The following is a 21779-nucleotide window of genomic DNA, read 5'->3' on the forward strand; positions in this document are numbered from 1 at the left end:
TGCTCTTGACCGGAATCGAACCTGCGACCCTTCAGACAGCAGGCCAACACTCTATCCACTGAGCCAAACCGGATAGGGCCTCCCATTTTTTCTTTTCTTTTCTTTTTTTAATATATTTTATTGATTTTTTACAGAGAGGAAGGGAGAGGGATAGAGAGTTAGAAACATCGATGAGCGAGAAACGTCGATCATCTGCCTCCTGCACACCCCCTACTGGGGATGTGCCCGCAACCAAGGTACATGCTCTTGACCGGAATTGAACCCGGGACCCTTTGGTCCGCAGGCTGACGCTCTATCCACTGAGCCAAACCGGTCAGGGCCTCCCATTCTTTCTTAAACCTACCCTGTCAGACGTCTGCTTCTCCACTCCACAGAAATTGCTCCTATTGAGGTCATCAATGTTCCCCACATTGCTAAGTCCAGTGGTCAGTCCTTAGTCTTTTTATCTTATCCACAGCAGCGTGTGATGAGTTGAACACTGTGTCCTTTCTGGAATATTTCCTTATCTAGGGTTCTGCACTCCCCTAATTTCCCTCTGACTACACTGGCTGCTCCTTCTCATTCTTCTTTGCTACTTCCACATCTCTATGACCTACAAACACTGTACCCAGGATTAAGTTCTTGAACCTGTTCTCTTTTCTGTCAACACTCATTCCCTCGATGATTTCATTCATTCAAATTTCTATCTGCAGTCTGGATCTTTCCCTTGAGAGCTATACTCAGGTGTTGTTGTTATTTTGTTTTAATATATTTTCATTGATTTCAGAGAGAAAAAGAGAGAGAGAGATAAAAACATCAATGATGAGAGAGAATTATTGATCGGCTGCCTCCTGCACACCACACACTGGGGATTGAGCCCGAAACCTGGGCATGTGCCCTGACCAGGAATCGAACTGTGACCTCCTGGTTCATAGGTCGATGCTGAACCACTGAGCCAAGCTGGGCCGGGCCATACTCATGTTTTTAGCTGCTTTTCAACATTACCATCTTAAACAGAACACATCCCAAACCAAACTCCCAATTTTCCTCCTCCCAAACCTGCTCCCCCTGAAATCTCCTTCTCAGTAAACAAAAGTTCTTTCTAAGTTGTACACATCAGAAACCTTGGCGACATCACTGACTTCTCTCTGTAACTTTGTCTCTCCTTCCATAACACTCCTTGTCAGTTCTGCCTGTGAAATACATCCCGGATCTAACCACTTCTTACAACCTCTTCTAATAACATCCTTGGTCTTACCAGCCTCCATCATCTCTATCGGGAAAACTGAAATGGCTTCCTAAAGCATCTCCCTGCTTCCTCCCTCGCCTCCTACAGGTCATCTTCAACACAGGAGCTAGAGCGACCTTGCTGAAATATAAACCAGGTTATATCACTCTTCTCAAAATCCCCCAATGGCTTCCACATCATTCAGAATAAAAGCCAAAGTCCTTACAAGGGCCTATATACGCATGGCCCACATGCAGCCTACAAGGCCTTGCATGGTCTTGCCTTCCTCCTGCCCGACCATTAACTCTCTGACATCACCTCCTCCAGTCACCTGGGCCACCTTGCTGTTCCTTAAACACACCAGGTACACTCCTGCCAGTAACATTCTCCCCCCGCCACCCCTCCACCCCCTCAAGATTCATACATGGCTCATTCCCTTACTCCCTTTAGGTCTTGGCTCGAATGTCATCTTTTCAGGGAAGCCTTCCTTCCATAATCTAAAACTTCAACACTCCCTTCCTGGGCACTCTCTGACCTCTCCTGGTGGCTCTTTTTCTCCTTAGCTGTTATTGCCACTTCACATGCTATACGCTTTATCCACTCAGCTCATGTCTATCTCACCTATTAGATCGTAAGCCCATGAACACAAAGCTTTTTGTCTATTTTCATCACTGCTTAATCCACAGCCTATAGAAGACACCCTGGCACAGAGTAGATGTTAAAAAATTATTTGTTGCCCAGCTGGTGTGGCTCAGTGGTTGAGCATCAACCTATGAACCAGGAAGTCAGGGTTCAATTCCCGGTCAGGGCACATGCCTGGGTTGCAGGCTCGATCCCCAGTAGGGGGCATGCAGGAGGCAGCCAATCAATGATTCTCTCTCATCATTGATGTGTCTATCTCTCTCTCCCTCTCCCTTCCTCTCTGAAATCAATAAACATATATTTAAAAAAATTATTTGTTGAATGAATAAACAACATACATAATTGGCAAGAGTGTGGAGATCAGGCATTCTCAAAATTGTTGGTATGAATGCCAATAGGTATAATCTCTACAGAGGGTAAACAGGCAACAACTATCAAAATTACAAATGCACCTATCTTTTGGCCCAGCAATTCTACTTCTCATAATCTACACTAATAAAAGACAAACATGCAAATTGACCGTACCTTTGCTATGCCGTAAGCCACGCCCACCAGCCAATCAGAGCGACTATATGCAAATTAACCCAGCCAAGATGGCAGCCGGCAGCCATGGAGCTGGAGCAAGCAGGAGGCTTGGTTGCCCCAATGATGGAGGAAGCCAAGCTTCCTGCTTGCTGCAGCCTGGCTCTGAGCTCTACTCAAAGCAACAAAGTTTCAATTATAGAAGATAAATAAACCCCAGATACCTGCTTTCAGCCGGCTGTGGCCACGGAGCTGGAGTGAGCAGGAGGCTTCCCTCCTGCCTGCCCTGGCTGGCTCTGAGCTCCTCTCAAGGCTACAAACTTTCAATTATAGAAGGTAAATAAATCCCAGAATAAAAAAAGAAAAGAAAAAAGGAGAGGCTGGGAGCTTCCCTTGCCAGGGGGCTTGGCCAGCCTGAAAATGGCCCTCAGCCCCTCACCCAGACTGGCCAGGCACCCCAGTGGACCCCCCACCCTAAAGGGGGTGTGGCCAGCCTGAAAACAGTCATCAGCCCCTCACCCAGGCTGGCCAAACCTCCATGGGGTGAGGGTCCCCACTGGGGGGGTCTTGACCAGCCTGCAAACAGCCATCAGCCCCTCACCCAGACTGGCCAGACCTCCATGGGGTGAGGGTCCCCACTGGGGGGGGGGGGGCTTGACCAACTTGCAAACAGCCATCAGCCCCTCACCCAGGCTGGCCAGGCACCCCAGTGGGGACCCCCACCCTGAAGGGGGTGTGACCAGCCTGAAAACAGCCATCAGCCCCTCACCCAGGCTGGTCAGGCACCCCAGTGGGACCCCTACCCTGATGGGGGTGTGACCAGCTGCAAACAGCCATCAGCCCCTCACCCAGGCTGGTCAGGCACCCCAGCGGGACCCCCACCCTGATCCGGGACACCCTTCAGGGCAAACCAGCTGGCCCCCACCCATGTACCAGGTCTCTATCCTATATAGTAAAACGATAATATGCAAACTGACCCTAACAGCAGAACGACTGGGAATGACTGGTCACTATGATACACACTGACCACCAGGGGCAGAAGCTCAATGCAGGTGCTGCCCCCTGGTGGTCAGTGCACTCCCACAGGGGGAGCTCTGCTCAGCCACAAGCCAGGCTGACGGCTGCCAGTACAGTGGTGGTGGTGGGAGCCTCTCCCGCCTTCTCAGCAGCGCTAAGGATGTCCGACTGCAGCTTAGGCCTGCTCCCTGCTGGCAAGTGGACATCCCCCGAGGGCTCCCGGGCTGCCAGAGGGATGTCTGACTGCCAGCTTGGGCCCGATCCCCCAGGGAGCGGGCCTAAGCCAGCAGGTGGACATCCTCCGAGGGGTCCCAGACTGCAAGAGGGCATAGGCCAGGCTGAGGGGACCCCCCCACCCCGAGTGCACAAATTTTTGTGCACCGGGCCTCTAGTCTTACCTAATAATAGACAAACATGTAAATTGACCGTACCTTCACTACACTAACCAGCCAATCAGGAGAGTATGCAAATTAACCTAACAAAGATGGCGGTTAATTTGCATACATAGGCTCCAAGCGGTGGAGCAAAACCTGACAGCCCAGGGGCCGGAGCAGCGCCACCGGCCCCGGGGCCATGAGGCTTCGCTGCGCCACCGGCTGGAGCCCAGCCAGAGGGAAGGCCTGGGTGCCTGGTGACGGAGGAAAACTGGTGCCAGCAGCCAGGGGAAAGGAAGGCCTATTGCACGAATCTCTTCGTGCAACAGGCCTCTAGTATCTTTCATAAAATTCATACATGTGCAAAATGACACAAAGTAATTCACTGAAGCATATTTTATCCCTGAAAAAGAAAGAAAACAGCCAAAATAGAGACCATTTAAAGAAATTTCAGTTTATCCATACAATGGAATATTTTACAGTAGCACAAAAAGAATGAAGAAACTTCTCGTGTGCTGATATAAGCTTCCAGGTAGATACACTGCCATGTGCCCACTTTTTAGGAAGGTGCTGAAAGTACATTTAATTTGCCACCTTTTTATAAAAATAAAGGGAAAGGTACAAAATAACGTATATCTGTATTTTCTTGTGCATGCACAGACTATTTCGGGAAGGATACACAAGAAACTGCTAACAGTGATTGCTTATTTGGAAGGCGATGGATGGATCAGAGGCAGAGGTAGGAGACTTTGCTGTAAATCCTTTTCAATTTGAAAATCTGTACCTTGTGAATGTTTTATCTATTAAAAGAACAAGGCAGGGTTTATCTTCCAATATGGAATGACTTTTTTAAAAAAACAAAACATTTTTATTGAGTTCAGACAGGAATGCAGAGGGAGAGATAGAAACATCAATGATGAGAGAATCATTGATTGGCTGTCTCCTGCACACCCCCTACTGGGGATCAAGCCTTCAACCCAGGCATGTGCCCTGACCAGGAATCGAACCCAGGACCCTTCAGTCCCCAGGTTAGGGCTGGAATGACTTTTAAGATATAAAAGGTGAGGCAAAAGTAACTTCATATGGAAAATAATATAATAATTAATAAATAACACAAGAATAAACTGTATCTCACGTACTCACAACTGTAAACCTAATTTTGCCCCACCCTGTATATATATGTTACAGTTCTTTTTTAAAAGGTAAAATACAAGAGGGTGTGTAGCATGGTATACATAGCAGTGGGGGCAGACTTACTTTTCATTATTTACTCTTTTGTAATACCTTTTGAATTTTTTACCTTATATATTATTTCCTATTCAAAAAAATAATTTTTAAAAATCATGGTTGGAGAATAAATTTAAAAAATTTTTTAAATATATTTTTATTGATTTCAGAGAGGAAGGAAGTGGGAGAAAGAGATAGAAACATCCATGATGAGAGAGAATCATGGATCGGCTGCCTCCTGCAAGTCCCTCACTGGGAATTGAGCCGACAACCTGGGCATGTGCCCTTGACCGGAATCGAACTTGGGACCAACGCTCTATCCACTGAGCCAAACCGGCTAGGGCAAGAATAAATGTTTATATGCATCACCTTGGCAATCCTTGAAACCTGTCAAGTATTTCTCCAGTTTTCAAACGAAGGAAAGGGATATTCAGAGAAGTCAAGTCAAACAGTGCAGAGGCGGCACCTGGACTAGAACCCAGCTTCCCCTGCCCTGCCCACTCCAGGCCCTTCATTCTCCCAGCCTCTCTCTGCGGCAAGTTCACATCCTACTCCACTCTCCGCACCCCCCACTCCCCCAACCCCGACCTCCCCGCCCCTCCCTTCTCCTTCCCAGGCTCCCTCAGGGAACACAGCTCCTAAGCCCAGCCCCAGAAAGTTTGCCACCAAGGCTTCCTTCAGGGGCCATGGCTGGCGGATCCCTGGTGTCTGACAGTTGTTTTTTTTTCTGCTGAGAGCCACCAACATGGGGGTGGGAGAGGGGGTAGGCAGCTCCATCCCTCCCTGGAGCCACCACCACTCTGTGACTGAGCCCAGGCTTCCTAGGCCTTACAGCTCCCAGGCCTCCCCTAGCTGTACCTGTCAATAATGACGGGGTCTGAGGGTGTCTCATTCCGGTTGCCACAGCTCTTCCGGTCACAGCACCGGCTGATGGAAAGATGGAGAAGGAAGGAAGGAGAAAGGGAGTGAAGGAGAGGGAGATTACAGTGTGTGTGTGTGTGTGTGTGTGTGTGTGTGTGTGTGTCTGGGTATGGAATGCGAGGGCCAGAGGGGCTCACTCCCAGGGACCTGGGGGAGAAAGGCAGTGAGGGTCCTGCCACGGGGACCTGGAGAGCCCAGCCCAGGGGATAAGGTTGGCAGGGAAACCTTGTCCCTAAGGTATGCTGCTGCTGGAGGATGCATAGAGAGACAGCTCAGATGGTAAGCATGCAGCTCAGGAATCGTCCCATGGTGAACCTGCCCATGTAACCAGCCCCTGACAAGAAACACCGCGTAGTGCTCAGTGCCCCAGAAGCCTCTGGAGCCCCCTTCTTGTCACATCACTACTCTTCCCAGAGGCAGCCATCATCCCAAGCACATTTTTTTTTAAATCTTTTTTTTCTAATTTAAATTTTTTATCCAACCAGATTTTTGAACATTGTATTCTCTTTTCCGTGTATGAGGAACTGATGTTGTCCGACTGGCATCTCCTGGGGAGACCTTGCCTAGAAATGCCACGCCTTGTGGTGATGGGGAAGGGGAGCCAACCGCTGTGTGCCCCCCACTCCGCCCTGCCCCACCCAGGAAGTGCCCCGGGGTCAAATAGGAGGCAGCAAAGTTTCCTCTCTCCTGCTCCGGAGGGGATCCAGGAGGCCCAGGCCCTGCCCCCACATCCCCAGAGGCCCTCCCCAGAGCTTTATTAGTTAAGCTTCCCAGCAGCGGCTGGAGGCTTCTCTTACAAAAACACTTGGAGAAGCCACATAAACAGGCCAGGTTAATGGGGCCTCAAGGACCCTCTCCTCAGCCAGCACTGTGCCCAGGGGCCTCCCTCTTCCCTCATCGCCCCCGCCCCCCAGGCTTTCCCAGGAAGCAGCAAGGAGGGCGGTGGTGGTGGCAGTGGCAGTGGGCAGGGCCCGGTGGGGGTCCTTGACAAAATCTCAGCCAAGGGTCAAGGTGCAAGTGAGCCCCCCTTCTCACCTGCACATGATCTCATGGGTGAGCAGCACGCGGCACATCTCCGGGTTTTTGTCCTGCCCCTCATAGATGATGGCCTGGGGGAGGGAGGAAGGGCACAGGCTCAAGTGGCTGTAGGCTCCTCTTATGTCCCAGTGCAGGGGAGAGATGGGCCCTGCCCTCTGGGAACACCATACCCTCCAAGCCACTCTGCAGGGGGCCTAGGGGTGAGAGCAGGAACTGGGAGCCTGGCTCCCCAAACCAGGATTACCACCAGGACAGGCAACAGTGGCACGGAACTTCCTAGATCCTGTTTGTCCACAGGCACCTCTTTCCAGGCCCAGCTCTGCTTGGGCCCAAGGACCAAGGCCAGGCTGGGATGGGGGTAGACACTTATCCCCACGCTTCCCATGGCCCTAGTGGACCTCTGCTTCTGCTCACAAACACTGTCCTCTAGGCTTTCCTAGCTGGTTAATCAGACTCCCCCTCTCCCATCCTTACCACCTCCCCAGCCCAGGCCAGGGTCTCCCCCTTGGACTATTGGGTCAGTTTCCTCACTGTCCCCCCCACCCCCCCCACCCCCGCCGGCCACTTCTACTCTCTGCCCTGAAGCAAAGAGTAAGCTTCCTAAACTGCAAATCTAGTTTCCCACTTTATAACCCTGAGCCTCCCAGCCATCTCCCACTTGTGGGGTCCTTCTTCCTCTCGACTCCCCCGCAACCGCTTCCACACATCCCCCGCACAATCCCTCTTTGTCACAACCTGCCTGGTCTGCCTCCCCCATGACGGCAACCACAGAGTTTCTAGAAAGAAACCGTCTCTCCCTCTGTCCCGGGATTGGATAGGAACTGCTGGAAAGCCCAAGTGTCCATTGGCATTCAGGGCCACTGATGGGCCCATGTGAGCTCAGCTCCCTGTTGACGTGCACTCGCAACTTCTCTGCAAGAGACTTGCAGCTTTGCCTCAGCGAGAGCCCATCGGGCTCCTTCAGGGATCAGTCTTCCTGAGCCCCTAGGACCTTGGCCCCTGAACCTCCTTCCCGTGACCTTCCACTTCAGCAGGTGCTGAGGGTCTGCAGGAGAAGCTCTGGGCGCCACCTCACCCCCTTTCCTGGCCCAGTGCACCCACCCCCCAGTAGCAGTTAGTGTTGGCTGCTGTGTTTTCTCTGGAGGCTGGCTCTCACACACAGGCGCTGCCTTGCCTGAAAATGTCTGGAAGGTTACAGGCTCCCCTTGGGAGTGTTCCCCAGCCAATGACTGACTCATACAGGGTACAGAATCCTGGGCTCCTTGCCTCAGGGGGGACGACTCTGTTGTCATTCCTTCTCCAGGGCTCCCTGTGGATCAGGCTGAGGTTGGACTGCAGCTGAGACCCCATCCATGCTGAGCATCCCCTGCCCTGTTCTGCTTCCCCCCACCCCCGTCTTCTCCTGAGAGCCCCTGTCTGCCTCCCCAGTAAACCTTGTACAGCTGACTCCCTCTGTCTAGGCTGGGCTTCCAGGGAACATGACCTAGGACAGGGGTGGGCAAACTTTTTGACTCGAGGACCACAATGGGTTCTTAAACTGGACCGGAGGGCCGGAACAAAAGCATGGATGGAGTGTTTGTGTGAACTAATATAAATTCAAAGTAAACATCATTACATAAAAGGGTACGGTCTTTTTTTTTTTTTTAGTTTTACTCATTTCAAACGGGCCGGATCCGGCCCGCAGGCCGTAGTTTGCCCACGGCTGACCTAGGATGAGGTCTTTGTACAAATATTGCCTTTTTCTAGACTAGAGGGCAAGGACCACAGACTGGGGTAAGCACTGAGGGAGCCAGACCATTGGGGAGGTGGGGGCAGGGATGCGGATGCTCTCTCACACCCCCAGAGATGGGGGTCCGAGAAGGCCAGAGGAGTCCTGGGCTGGCTCACCTGCTTGGACATGGAGTCAATGAGACGCACATAGAGGTCCTGCTCTGTCCGAAGTCCTGAGGGTGGAAAGGTGGAGAGGGCTTGCTGTATGGGGAGCACCGTGGCCTCTGATGACTGGAGCACACTCCACACTCTCCCCACCTGGAGGCAGGGGCCCCCTCAGCCCTGCAACGGGGTATTTTGTGTCGTGGGGCTTTGGCACCCAGTGTGCAGTGGGCTTCACTCACCATTGTTATACACCAGCCGGAGGCGGTAATGGATCCCGTTGTTCGTCTTTTCAGCCCCAGGTTCCTACAGGGCCGAGATGGGGAGGATGCTCCCAGGGATTCCCCCACCCAGCCCCCCTCTCTACGCCCACCCTCTTTCCCTCCTGTCCATCCATTCACACCACCTCCCTTCTCTACTTCTCCACGTCTATCCATTCATCTGCCCCGGTGGGAGGGGATCCCTGAAGCCCTCCTGCCCCCACCCCGACCGTGCTCCGTCCCAGCGGAGCCCACGAGCCTCTCACTCGGTCCTTTTCCACGAAGTCGATGAAGGCCGTGCGCTCCACCTCCACGGGCTGCCCCTGCCGGTCATACATGGCCAGCACGAAGTGGAAGAAGTTGGATTTCCTGAGGTTGGAGGGGGGCTGCTTCTCAAAGTGTGCTCGTGCCAGGCCCACGCCACTGTGGGAAGAGAGGAGCAGGAAGCCACCGGAAGTGCTCTCAGAGAGAAGGACCCCATCGCCTCTGGCCAGGTAGTGGGGCTGGCCAGTATTTGGCTCTGACTTGTCAAGACTCTGGGCAAGGAATAAATTGGATGGGCCCGTTCCACGCTTGCCAGGATCATTGCAGTTCCAGGCAGGAGCCTCTTAGCCCCAACGTCACTCAGCCTGCTCTCTGGGGAACAGGCAGTGGCAGCAAAGGTGTCCCAGCCAGGCTCCCTCCCAGGCTTTTCCTTGGACCCCGCATTTTGAAAGGCTGATCTCCAAAACCAAACGCATGAACAACCCATGTTACTGACCAGAGGCTCCTGAGATTGCCCTTGAGGGCATCAAGGGGCAGTTAGGAGGTTCTGGAACAAATAGCCCACTGTAACCCAGTCCATGGCTGTGCACACGAGCTATCGGCATTGCCTGGGAGATGATATCCATCGGACCCTCAGAGACATCAAACTGGCTCAGGGCCATTAGTCTGCCCAGCCTGGATCTGGGCTTTGGCTGAAGGCAGGGGGCGCCTCTCCAGGTGTGGAGGGACCTGCCTCCCTGCTTTGGGAAAGACAGCCCCTGGCTCCCTGGGCAGGAGGATCTTTTGGTCTGGCCTTGCCAAGGGCTTTCTCCTGGGTTGCCAGAAACTATTTTCAGAAGCAAGGCCAGGTGAGAGCAAGAGGAGAGGGACCCTTTCATCAGGTATTTCCCGAACTCCAACGATGTACCAAGCACTGAACACATGGCACTGAGTGGGGCTGGAGTTAAATGCCTGGAAGAGGAGGGAAGACAGAGAGCTGTAACCCAAGACAAAGTGGTAGGTGCCTTGCAAAAGATGTTACTATATTAAAAACTATAGAAGCAAAGGAAGAAGAAAATGAATTCTTTCTGTGAGAGATGAAAGATTTATGGAGATGGTGGCCTTTATCTGGTCCTTGAGGGATGAGTAAGAGCTCAACAGGTCTTCTCCTCGTGGACCCTTGGGTCTTCTCCACAAAAGAGCAGACCAGACAGCATAAGAAATGGCAGTAGGTGTGGGTGTGAGTGTTAGTGTCACTGGGCTACAGATTTCAAAGTGAAGTGAGGAGACAAAAGGCTATATTGAAAGGGCTAGACTAGGCAGGGACACAAAAAACAGAGTTTAGACTTCTTTTTCTGGGTCAAGGTCTTCCAAAGTATATTCCTTAGATCTTTTGTGGGTGCTATGGCCACAATTGCTGGGAAATGGGGCTCCATAGCATACATTTGTGTATGGGGAGCCTGGGACACCCTCCAGGAATGGACCCCACTTGGCCTGGTCAAGCTGGTGCTCCTGGTGTGTGGTGGCCAGCCTCAAAGTTGGTTTCCCAGGATCCTCACCTCCTGGTATTCATGCCCTGGGTCGTCCCCTCACATACTGTATCAGGGTTGGTCTGTGTGGCTGATACATTATAGCACTAGTGGTAGCATATGAGTTCCAATGTTGGGTCATAAGGGACTCTGTGGCTTCTGCCTTGTTCTAGCTGGCTGGCATGTGGGGAGGACATTCAAGCAGCCCTATGGAGGGTCCATGTGGAGAAGACCCGAGGCCTCCTGTCGACAGCCAGCACTAACTTGAGTGACACCTTGGAAGGAGATCCACCAGCCCCAGTCAAGCCTTCAGATGATGGCAGCCCAGGCTGTCACCTTGACTGCAGCCTCATAAGAGACCCTGAGCCATGGCTTATCTATAATAATAAAAACGTTATATGCTAATTAGACTGGATGACCTTCCAGAGGAAGCTGGGGCTGTGAGGGAAACCCGGGTCCCGGGTGCCAGAGGGAAGCGGTGCTGGCAGCCGAAGGAAGGAAGGCCTACTCTTGCACGAATTTCGTGCATTGGGCCTCTAGTAGTTAGTAATACTGTGTGGTAATAGATGTTAACTAGACTTACTGTGGTGATCATTTTGAAATAAATAAATACAAATATTGAATCATTATGTTGTACACCTGAAACTAATATAATTTTATGTGTCAATTATATATCAATTTAAAAAATAATTTACTTGCTTATACAAAAAAGAAAGAAACCCTGAGCCAGAGCCACCCACCTATGCTGTTCCCTGATGCCTGACTCTCAGAAACTGTATGAGATAATACATTTCTTGTCTTATGTTGCTGAGTTTTGGAGCATTTTTTTTTATGTGGCAGTAGATACTGAGACACCATGCTTACTTCACTATGGAGCACTTTTGTTGAGCGACGTGGTTTGGGAAACATGACTAAAGGCCACCAGAAGAGTTTGAAGCCAGGCAGGGCTTAGAACAGCGGTTCTCAACCTGTGGGTCGCGACCCCTTTGGCGGTCGAACGACCCTTTCACAGGGGTCGCCCAAGACTATCCTGCATATCAGATATTTACCTTACGATTCATAACAGTAGCAACATTACAGTTATGAAGTAGCAACGGAAATAATTTTATGGTTGGGTCACAACATGAGGAACTGTATTTAAAGGGCCAGAAGGTTGAGAACCACTGGCTTAGAAGATGCTGCAGGCGGGTGGGCAGGGTGGTGGGAAAGTGGGAGGCTGCAGCAGGGATAGAGGAGGATGGGGCGGTGGGACTGCCTTGAGAGCCGTTTAGACCAGGGCCCCACCAGGGACATGCCAACGCCTGCCATATTCATCACTACTTAAGATTTTTCTTCACATAATTTAAGGGGACTCTTTCCCGCTCCCCACATGGGAGTCTGTGCTGTGAGATTCCTTCTCCTTTCCCACGTGGGAGTCTGCACTTGTTCTTCAATAAATTTCCACCTTTGCGCTAAAAAAATAAAATAAAATAAATGTATTCAGCTTCCTGTGAAGCCATAATGTCTGAGCTGTCATGGGCTTGAGAGTTGAGAGGCTTGTCGTGTTTTTACTCCTAGAGTACACTAAATACATAAACAATAAAATGAAAATTGTTCCTCCTCTTGAAAGCCTGTCTGGGAGCCCCAGTGGTCCATGGGACATGTTGGTTCCAGAGGCAGAAGTGATGGGTCTTGTTTGTCCAGATCAGGATGAGGAGGGGGGGGGGGGGGGGGGGACTACCAACAGCTTTTCCACACCAAAGGTTTTTCTACACAAATTCCTTTCTCTAAGGACATCCTTCTCCCTTAATCCCTCATCCTTCCTCCTCCCTCTCCCCTCTTCCCCCTCAGGCTACAGTCCTTTGAAGTCCTGGCCTTGACCCTCCAAATTCCCTCCAGAGGGCTTTGATCACAGCAGGTCCCTGATTACTGTTGATGAATATGTTAATGAGGCAGCAACCCTGACTCCTCCCTCCAGTCCCCAGGACCACTTTGGGGGGTGAAAAGCTCCCAGGGACAGGTTCCAGGACCACCTGGGATGAGAGAAGGCCAGAAGGGGGTGGGCTTATGGAACCATCCCAGATCACTCTGTCATCTCGCCCAGGAAAGACACTGGAAAGCTTTCAGACAGCAGGGAGTGAAGATAGAGAGGAAAGCAAAAAACGTCTTAAGAGAGGAAGGGTGGATCCCCTAGACCACTCAACACACCCTTTCTACACAGACACCCTTGTACTTCCCAGGCCAAGAGTAAACCAATGGTGCTGGTCTCTCCCATCCATCCCTCTTGGCAAATATCAGGCAGTCCTGAGTCCTGCCTACCTGCTGGCTCCTGCAGCCTCCTCAGAACCAGACCTGGGAAGTCTGGCCTAAGCCCCAAGCCAAGCTCCCTTCACAGGGTCCACTCTCCCCACAGGAGGGGATTCTTGGAGAGAGAGGTCAGGTACCCTTGCCTGGGGTCTGTGACACTGGTGCTGCCAGCTGGGGAGTATGGAGGGGCTGCCCTGTCTCATAGGCCTGTGCCCCACCCCACAGGGGTCGGGCTCAGTCCCACTTCCCCTGAGACAGCCCAGCATTATCCTCTCTCCCCCACCTTGTTTAGTGGGTCTGAGGCACAATCCTCCCCCTGGCCTCACCCACCCATGCAAAACAATGGGGCCGAGGTGGCTAGTGCAGAGCTGAGACAGGATCACTATCCTGACCAGAACAATGTGACAGCCGCAGCCCCTGCAGGCCAGGAGACTGCAGATTGGGCAAGCCCCCTGCTGGGCACACCCAGGCCTGCTCCTGGTCTGTGAATGTCTCCAGTTTACCCCATTCAAACCCAGCCCGGTATGTGAGAAGATCAAGGTGAGATAAAAAAGGTTTTGCTTTAAAGACATTCTAGTATTCCTATGAACTGAGAGACAGAGAATGACAAAGGACCAGCACATCAGTGAGAGCACCAGAAGCTGGTCTGGACTAGGCCTTTCTTCTCCTGGTCCCCCCAGGCACCTCCACTCCCACCCCAAGTGTGCAGTGGGTGACCGACCAACATCCCTGAATGGAATTGACCGACATCCCTGAATGGAATTGTAAGCCCCAAAGGAGAGGGTTGAGAGAGGGAAGGAGAGAATTTTGCTTTCTCCCCTTGGGAATAGCTGACGCTCTTGTAGTGAGAAAACAAACCACAATTAAAGAACAGAAAGAAACTCAAAGAGAGCCAGGGGATGCGGAGAGGTCTGCGGGCCCTGCTGCGCGTGGCCTGGGTGTAGATGTGTGGGATACAGGTGGGAGGTGGGCCCACTCACTGCTCTCTCACTAGCTTAGAAGCAGACAGATGTAGATGAAGGCCAACGTCTCTGATAATGTGGTCTCCCAAAGTGGGGTTGCCCAAGTTCAGAGTGTCGGGGAGAAACTGCAAGAATGTTTATGGATATGACTCCTTTATCTCAAAGAAGGGAGATTGGAATAGAGCCTCTGGAGTCTGGAGAGGCAAGTGTTTTATTTGGGTTTCCCCAGAAGCAGAACCTTCAGATGCAAAGCTTATGTGGGAGAGGAGGCGGGAAACATTGATGGAGGTGGGGTGTGAGAGAGAAAAGGAAGGGCGGTTTATAAAGGGTGCATTATTGAAAAGTTGCTACTGTGGGCAACCGCACGGGTGGGGGGGGGAGGGGGGCTCTGGAAACAGCCGAGAGCACGTGCTTTGGAGTTATTGCGCCAGAAGGCTGGAAGGAACGGGGGTATTTACCCTCCGACTCCAGCCAGCCATTGGTTTAGGGCTTCTGGAATACTTCGCAGGTACTTCTGGCCTGATGTGCAAGTGGGCAGAACAGGCCCTGGGAGCCTAAATAAGTGTTAGGAATCAGATATTGGCAGGGGAAGCAGACCCTTTACAAAGGCTCCGAGAGGACATGGGGGGGGGGGGGGGGGGCGGGGGTGCCAACTACCAGGGTGTAATGGAAGTCATGAGGCCGATAGGCACAAGAACTGCCTCACCTGGCACCTTTGTGGTTGGGGCCTATAATTCAGAAATAGCTCATTCACTAAGCATCATCAGTGCACAAAGCCTGCCACACCAGTGGCCTTTTCAGGTACCGTAAATGTAGCTGAGTGATGAAAACAGCCACATTAACTACTTTTTGTAAGACTCCAAAACGAATTATACATCTCACTTTCTTAAAAATACTAGTATTGTTTTCAACAAAATGTTCAAACCACTTTCCTACCAACTCTGGAGGGTGCTGAGGTGGTGGGCCATTTGCCCCTGTACTAAAGAACCAGGATATGGGAGGAGAAAGTAGTCACTTTCATATTTCCATCAGGGCCCTTCCCATCTTCTGTTCTGAAATAGCCCCAAAGTTAAAGGCAACTGTGACAAAAAACAAAAAAAAAAAAGCTTTGGTTTGCACAGCTAGTTTTTGGTGGGAGGACACCTGCCTTGTAGCAAACATGGTGTGTGCATGGGCTTCCTGAGTACTGTGCTGGGAGTCCAAGTTCAAGGACAACCTGACCTTCACAGTCTGGGCCATTCAGGTGGCCTGTGCTCCAGAGCACAGAGGGGTGATATGGGGACATACGAGGGGCTGCCAAGTTGTCTGGCTGTTATTGCTAGGGCCTCCCAGTGGTCCCAGGGCCACCCAGCGGTGCCTGGAGGTGCTCCTTTGTGAGGCTGAGCAGGATGCCCCAGAGTCCTTCTCACAGAAGCTGCTGGACTTTGCCATGACTGGGTAGTACAGACAACACCTCCCTCACCTTCTCTGCTCTGTTCTCAGGCCACTAGTGGTTCCTCACATCCTTGACTACATGGTTATTACAAACACTAGCAATTTAAAACAAGCATCTCAAACCACAGAGGACAAGTGGCTGAAGCTGGAGCTTTGGCTTCCCCCCAGAGGCACCCTCAGGCGTCTTCCTGCTCCTGCCCAGCACCAAATCCTCCCTCTTCCCCTCCTTGACAGCCCAAGGTTCTGACAGTGCCTTGGCTTGAGCCTGATCCCTCTTGGAGTCTGGGATGCTGGGAAGTGGGGACAAGCCCTGAGGTCATCAGAAATGAGGGGAGGCTGTTTTTTGACCACCCTCCCCCTGAAGGTGGAAGGAGCAAAAAAAATGTACGTCTACTACATCTGAACCCTTGTCTCAGATTCCCCTAAAGTCTCTGCTAAATCCTGCTCGTCCTTTCCCTACCCTGGCATGGTTCCCTAAGTGCCCCCCACTTTTCCTCTGCATCCTCACTTCCTCCAAGCGTCCCACTGGCCCCCATTCTCCTTCAGGCATCCCCAGGGCCCCTGGGACTGCTGGTAACCATCAAGCTAGGCCTGGCATTCCTGGCCCTAACCAAGATCTACTGGCCTAGTCCTGCCCAACCCGACATGCCCAGAGCCTGTCTATGCCACAGACCAGGGAAGATAAAAGCAGAAGCTCGCTGGTGCGCACCCACTTCGGCCACGTGGGCAGAGGAGACCTAGTGGCTAGAGGCAGCTGGTCAGAAGCCATGTCCACAGCTGCCTGCCGGAAGGAGAGGAGGCTTTGGGGGCTGCTTCATATCCCCTGCCCCCACTGCCCCAGCAGCGGCTCTGATCACCTACCCCAGGAAATTGTCTCAGCCACCGAGGTCCCTAAACAAGAAGGAAAAAGACTGGCCACCCTGCTTCTCTCTGCCCACTCCCTCACCACCCACCCACAGGCCTGTCTGCCAGGTCCCAGGCTGAGGAGCGGCTATTAATTATTAAAGCAAACAAAAGCATTTCCTAGCAGGGAGGCTAGCCTGCAGCTGCTTACAGGAAAGGCAGCCCCAGCTGGCTTGCCTCTCAGGGCCCTGCAAGTGCGGTGGAACCAGCTCGAGGGGAGGCTGGCCGGGTCCTTCACGGGCCTCAGGCTGGGCATCACATCGGAAAGACAGGACAGCTGCTTCTGTGCCGAGCACTCTAACAAGAGGATGTGGGTCTGAAGGGGAGTCGGGGAAGCTGGGATATGGGTCTCAGAGCTAAAGTCCTATTGGCCCAGAGAGGGGACAGTCATGGCAATGGCCAGGGTCCTGGGCAAAGCTCTCCACTTGGAAGACCCTGCCAGTCTCTGCACCAGGCTTCCCTGCCCTTCACTGTTGCCTCCAGTGTGAGGGTATGCAGCCCCTCTTACCCCCCACCCCTCTTTTGCTGAGAACTTCCTTCCTGTTGGCAGATCCTCCCTACTGTCCTTAGGGTCTGGGGCTTCTCCTTCCCTAGCTTCTGTGAACCTTGGCTTTGCAGAACTGGAGAGCAGCAGCTGCTCCAGTACCTGGTTCCTGGGGTCAGGTAGATCCTAGAGACCACCAGAGTGGAGAGGGTAGCCCAACAGAAAGGAGTTTGGGATCCTTCCAACATGCACTCCTGTCTCCTTCAGCAGATGCTCTCTGCCCACCTAATGACTGCTCGAGCCTGTCCTCATGCTGTGGACACAAGATGAACAAGCCATCCTCCTTGCTCTGAAGGAACAGGCTAGCAGGCAAGGAAGCTCGGGAGAGTCAAGGCAGAGCTGACTCTAGCCTTAGGCAGTACTGAAAACCATTCCCTTGGGTTGGGTGGGAGGGCACAGACAGAAAAGGTACTGGGTAAGACTATTCGGTGGGCATGTGGGTGCTAGGAACAGGGGAACTGTTTCAAGAGCCATTGCTGAGTGACAAGTATCATACAAAGGCTGCAAGGAAACTTGGGATCAGACTGTGATGGGCCTTGAATGCTGAATCTCTGGGAGGAAGGGGGTGTCACTGAAGTTTTTAACTGAAGAGGGACATGAGCAGAGAAGAGTTCTTTGGAAATATCGCTTTGGTCCCCAATGCATGGCAGATGGTTTGGGGGAGTGGTAAGAGGCCGAGGTTGGACAGTAGGAAACCAGGGTAGGTTAACCATCAGCCAGAGAGGAAAGTGGTGGAGGGCATGACATCATTACAAATTGTCCGTAGGCACTGAGATTAGGAGTAGGACACAGAGGGAACTTCCAGAAGCCCTGACAACCAGGTGACTGTGGGGCAAAGGAGAGCATCAAAGACAGCTAAGCAGCCTTGAGGGGGCGGGGGGGGGGGGGGGCGGGGGGCGGGGTGCTCCTGGGCAAGTTTCTCAGAGATGAGAGGGAGAGGAACCAGGCAGAGGTTGAAGAGGGAGGTGGGGACAGGAAAAGAAGTTTGGTTTTTGCTGTTTTAGGATGGGAAGAGCTGAGCACAAGACCAACTGAGGATTGAGATACAAACAGGAGAGAGGCTGGGCTACTTCTGGGAAGAATGAGGAGAAAGGATTAGCCTGTTCTCTGGAAGGAGGTGACCCAGAGTCACTCAAATGTGGGGGGTGGGGGGTGGGGGGGTGGGGAGCCCTCTCAGGCTGTGTCCTAAGACAAGTCTCTGGAATTGGAGACATGCAGCCCAGGCCTGAAGAAATGCCCCTTTTCAAATTGGGGAAGCCTTCTGAGTCCAGCAATGTGGCCCTGGGGACTCAAATCTGACCCCCAAGCACCAGTCAAGACCCCCATGTGAAGACAACACTGCTGGTGGCCTAATCCGCTGGCAGAGCCTCACCCCACACTTCCTGCACCCACAGAAGCTACAAGGGCACTTGCCCCCTTTCACATCTGCTTCCCCCTCATCCAACCTGCTGCCTGAGGCTGGGACACGGGAGGGTCAGAGAGAAAGAGGAACCTTAAACCCCAGAGGCCCCATTGGAGCTCCCTATCCACGGTTATAAGGAGCTTTCACCACACAGCCAGAGGTGGAGAGAAACATGGGGCGATGTTAAGAGATTGATTATGTCACGTTAAATAAAAAAGCCAGAACCAACAGAAAAACAACGGGATACAAAATTGTACGCATAGCACAGGGGAAAAAACATGGTAATGAGAAGAAAGATGGGAAGAAAGTGTTGACAGTAGTTGTATTAGAGAGGTGGGGTTTTGTGTCCTATTTTCCAATTTTCTGGAATATAATTATATCATGAGTGAATTAATGCAGAAGCAAGACCTTTCTCTTCTTGAAGAGATGAACTCCAGAGAGAATCCCCCCAGTGCTCCCTCCTGACAGTCATAAAAGGACGTGCAGAATCACCGGTTCAGTCTGAGCATGAAACAAGGTGTGCTAAGGGGTAAGGCTGGGGTTGGACTCTGAGTGGTGTCCCCTGGACAGGGCAGGGGATGTGAAAACATGGCCTGGGTGCCAGGCAATCCCCTATGAGAATCCCTTCAGACTGCTGTACGAGCAGCTGCTCAGGACTCTGGGAAGCCCAGCTTTCACATGTCCCAGCTGTCTGCAGAGGCAGCACCTCTCCATACTACCCCCCCTACCCCCCCTACCCCCCATGCTCACAACTAGAGATACAAAAAGCTGGGGGCCCTAGTGTGGTGGGGGCAGGTCAGCACATCTTTAAACTTCCTTTCCAAATCCAGGAGTCCATCCCCCACCCAGCCTCCCTGCCCAGACTTCTGCAAAGGAGTCAGAGGAGATGGGTGTGGGTGCGAGCTTCCCAGGGACACCCAGCCTCCCGCAGGACCCACCAGAAAAACACCTTGAGAAGAGGCGGGACCTGAGCGGCCCTGCCCCATTTCCAGCCCCAATCACTCTAGCTAGCAAAGCGGGCTGGCTGCCCGCCTCATCTTTCCCATTCTTGAGCCCCCTGCCGCTTCTCCAGCACAGCACACCCATTCTCCCACTGAGGGGCGTGGGAAAGCAGAAAGGGGGCTGGGTTTGAGCCCCGGAATTGGACCTGGAGAGGCACTGGGACTGTCCAGGGAGCCGGGGTTGGCCGTTCCTACAAGGCTGGTGGCTGTGGGGTTAGGCTCAGGACGGCGGGCAGGCGGGATACCTTTTCCTTAGAGCCACGGGTGGCCGGGCCCACCTGCAATAGTCAGAAGTCAGAGCCGGGACAGCCTGGAGTGGAGGCAGAAGCCCCGCCCCGGCCTGCCCGCCCCACATCCTCAGGAGAGAGCACTGACGCTCGCTCGGGGCAGGGTGGGCGGGAGAGCTTGCTGGGACTGTCCAGAGTTAGGGCTCCCTCCAGCCTGCGCCCTAGCAGCTTTGCAAGCTGCGCGAAGGCGGCGCGGAGCCGTCCAACCCCAGAGCGCTGGGTCGCTTCCGAGCGCTTACCTCTGCGCCGCGGTGCTGGCGTCCAGGATGCCTGCGCCCTGCATCCAGGAGCGCACCGAACCCAGGCCTGCAGGCAGAAGCGGCTCTTCCTTCAGGTTCAGCCCGCCGCGGGGCAGAGCATCCTGCGCAGGGAACATCAGGGCGCGCGGTGGGTGGGCGCCCCCAGCACGGGGGATCCGCGCCCCCTGAGGCTGCGGGCGTCTCAGCTCCCAGGGACCCGACGGCACCGACGCCTCTAAGAGGGCAGCGCAGCGCGCAGTCCCGGCGGCTCCGTGCGCACTAGCCTCTGGGGCGCTCCCTCGGAGAAAGCGGGTCCGCGAGCGCCAGCGCTGTCCCCACCCCTCCCGGGGCGCGGGGCGGGGAGATGGAGGGATTCCCCCGCGGCCTGAGCGCCGGCGGGCGGACTGTGAGCGGGGTGGGGAGGGCGGGAGCGCAGCCGGCACCCGGTCCGCGCGGAGGCGCCCCAGAGGCGCGCTCTGGCGGCTGCCCAGGGCCGCGGTCGTCGGAGGGGGGGCCCGAGCGCCCTAGGAGCTGCCTCCGGCGAGGAGGGGGCGCGGGGCTGCCCGCCCTTTTCCCCTCGCCGCCCCCACCTCCCGCCCGCCCGTGGCGCCGGCGCGGGGTGCTGATTACCATCCGGGAGGCGGAGGCTGCGGGCGCGGAGCTCGGCGGCGGCGGTGGAGGCGACAGCGGCGGCAGGGGAGGCAGGAGCAGCAGCAACCGCGCGTCCCGGGGAAAGGCAGGGGCAGCGCCGGGCCAGCAGACGCCGCCGCCGCCGCCGCCCGCGCCCCGCTTGCCCCGGCGCCCCGGCCCTGCCGCAGCCCCGGGCGGCAGCACCTGGAGCAGCAGCAGCAGCAGCCCGGCCGACTCCCCCCGGGGCCCGGTTCCCGCGCCGCCCCGCCGCGGCCGCCGCCGCCCGCCGCTCCCCAGGGCCTGGCCGCGGGCCCGGGCCATCCCGCCGCCGCCGCCGCTCCCGGGGGAGCGGGAGCCGAAGGGAGGGAGCGCGCGCGGGAGGAGGGATGGCGGGAGCAGGCGGGCCCAGGGGACTAGGGGCCGGGGGAGGCGGGGGCGGGGCGGCGCGGCTGGCCGAGGGGCGGCCAGGGACGTGACATCATCGGGGGAGGAGCGGCCGGGCCCGGGCCGCCGCGGCGGGGCGGACCCTGGCGAGTCAGTCTCCGGGGCTGGGGGCTGCGGCCTGGCCGAGGCAGCGGGAAGGACCGGAGGGACCTGCGGGGCCAGGGAGGCCCCGGCCGTGAGCAGACGGGGCTGTGCGGCGGGGGAGCCTGCCACGCTGCGCTCAGAAACCGCCGCCACCTCCGGGTCGCCCCAGGACGGTCCTCCGGCTCCGCAGCCTCATCTGCCTCCCCAAGTACCCGTCGCTGTTCACGCCGTCGCCCTGGTCCTGTACTTGCTGCTCATGTTGACGCCTCCAACCTTTACTCTTGATGGTCTTTGCTCCAGGCGGTGCTCCGGGCATTTCTCTGATGAACCTGACCCCGGCTTAACCTCAGCCCAGGACTCAAACCTCTGTCTCTTCGACTGGACCCAGGGGCGCCCAGCGGAGTCCCTGCACCCCCACCCCAATCCCTGTCATCCCTAGTCCTTGTTGCCTAAACTTAAAGCATTGTCCTTCCAACTTGTGCCTTTCCAAAACCTCTTGCTTTTTTATTGCAAGTTGGAGTCTTGGGGCTTGGAGTGAGGACTCCGAGTCTTTCTCTTCAGCCAGAGAATCTTCCCTCTCAGATTTCATTCTCTTTTATGAGTTCCTGGCACAGACATCATCTTACCCTTGACCCCGGGGTAGAGCTATTTCTGCCCCTCTCTCCAGTTCTGTCCTGGTGTGTCTTGCCAGACTTTGCACAAGCCCAGAAT

General features: G+C 54.4%; 1 protein-coding gene across 2 annotated transcripts in view; it reads right to left on the bottom strand.

Annotated features, from left to right (window-relative positions):
• EBF4 (EBF family member 4) overlaps window positions 1-20047 on the bottom strand; it is a 58857-nt gene extending 38810 nt beyond the window's left edge. For both annotated transcript variants that reach the window (XM_070421456.1, XM_070421457.1), the window contains exons 1-6: window positions 19911-20047; window positions 9347-9503; window positions 9063-9126; window positions 8836-8891; window positions 6946-7019; window positions 5848-5916 (exon numbers count right to left, since the gene is read on the bottom strand). In XM_070421456.1, coding sequence (XP_070277557.1) covers window positions 5848-5916; window positions 6946-7019; window positions 8836-8891; window positions 9063-9126; window positions 9347-9503; window positions 19911-20047 — 557 coding nt within the window. The remainder of the gene's footprint in view (window positions 1-5847; window positions 5917-6945; window positions 7020-8835; window positions 8892-9062; window positions 9127-9346; window positions 9504-19910) is intronic.
• Between the last annotated feature and the right edge of the window lie 1732 nt (window positions 20048-21779).

This window comes from Myotis yumanensis, unplaced genomic scaffold (assembly GCF_028538775.1).
Source record: "Myotis yumanensis isolate MYYU_CA2020_CCGP unplaced genomic scaffold, mMyoYum1.0.hap1 SCAF_7, whole genome shotgun sequence".
Classification (NCBI taxonomy): domain Eukaryota; kingdom Metazoa; phylum Chordata; class Mammalia; order Chiroptera; family Vespertilionidae; genus Myotis; species Myotis yumanensis.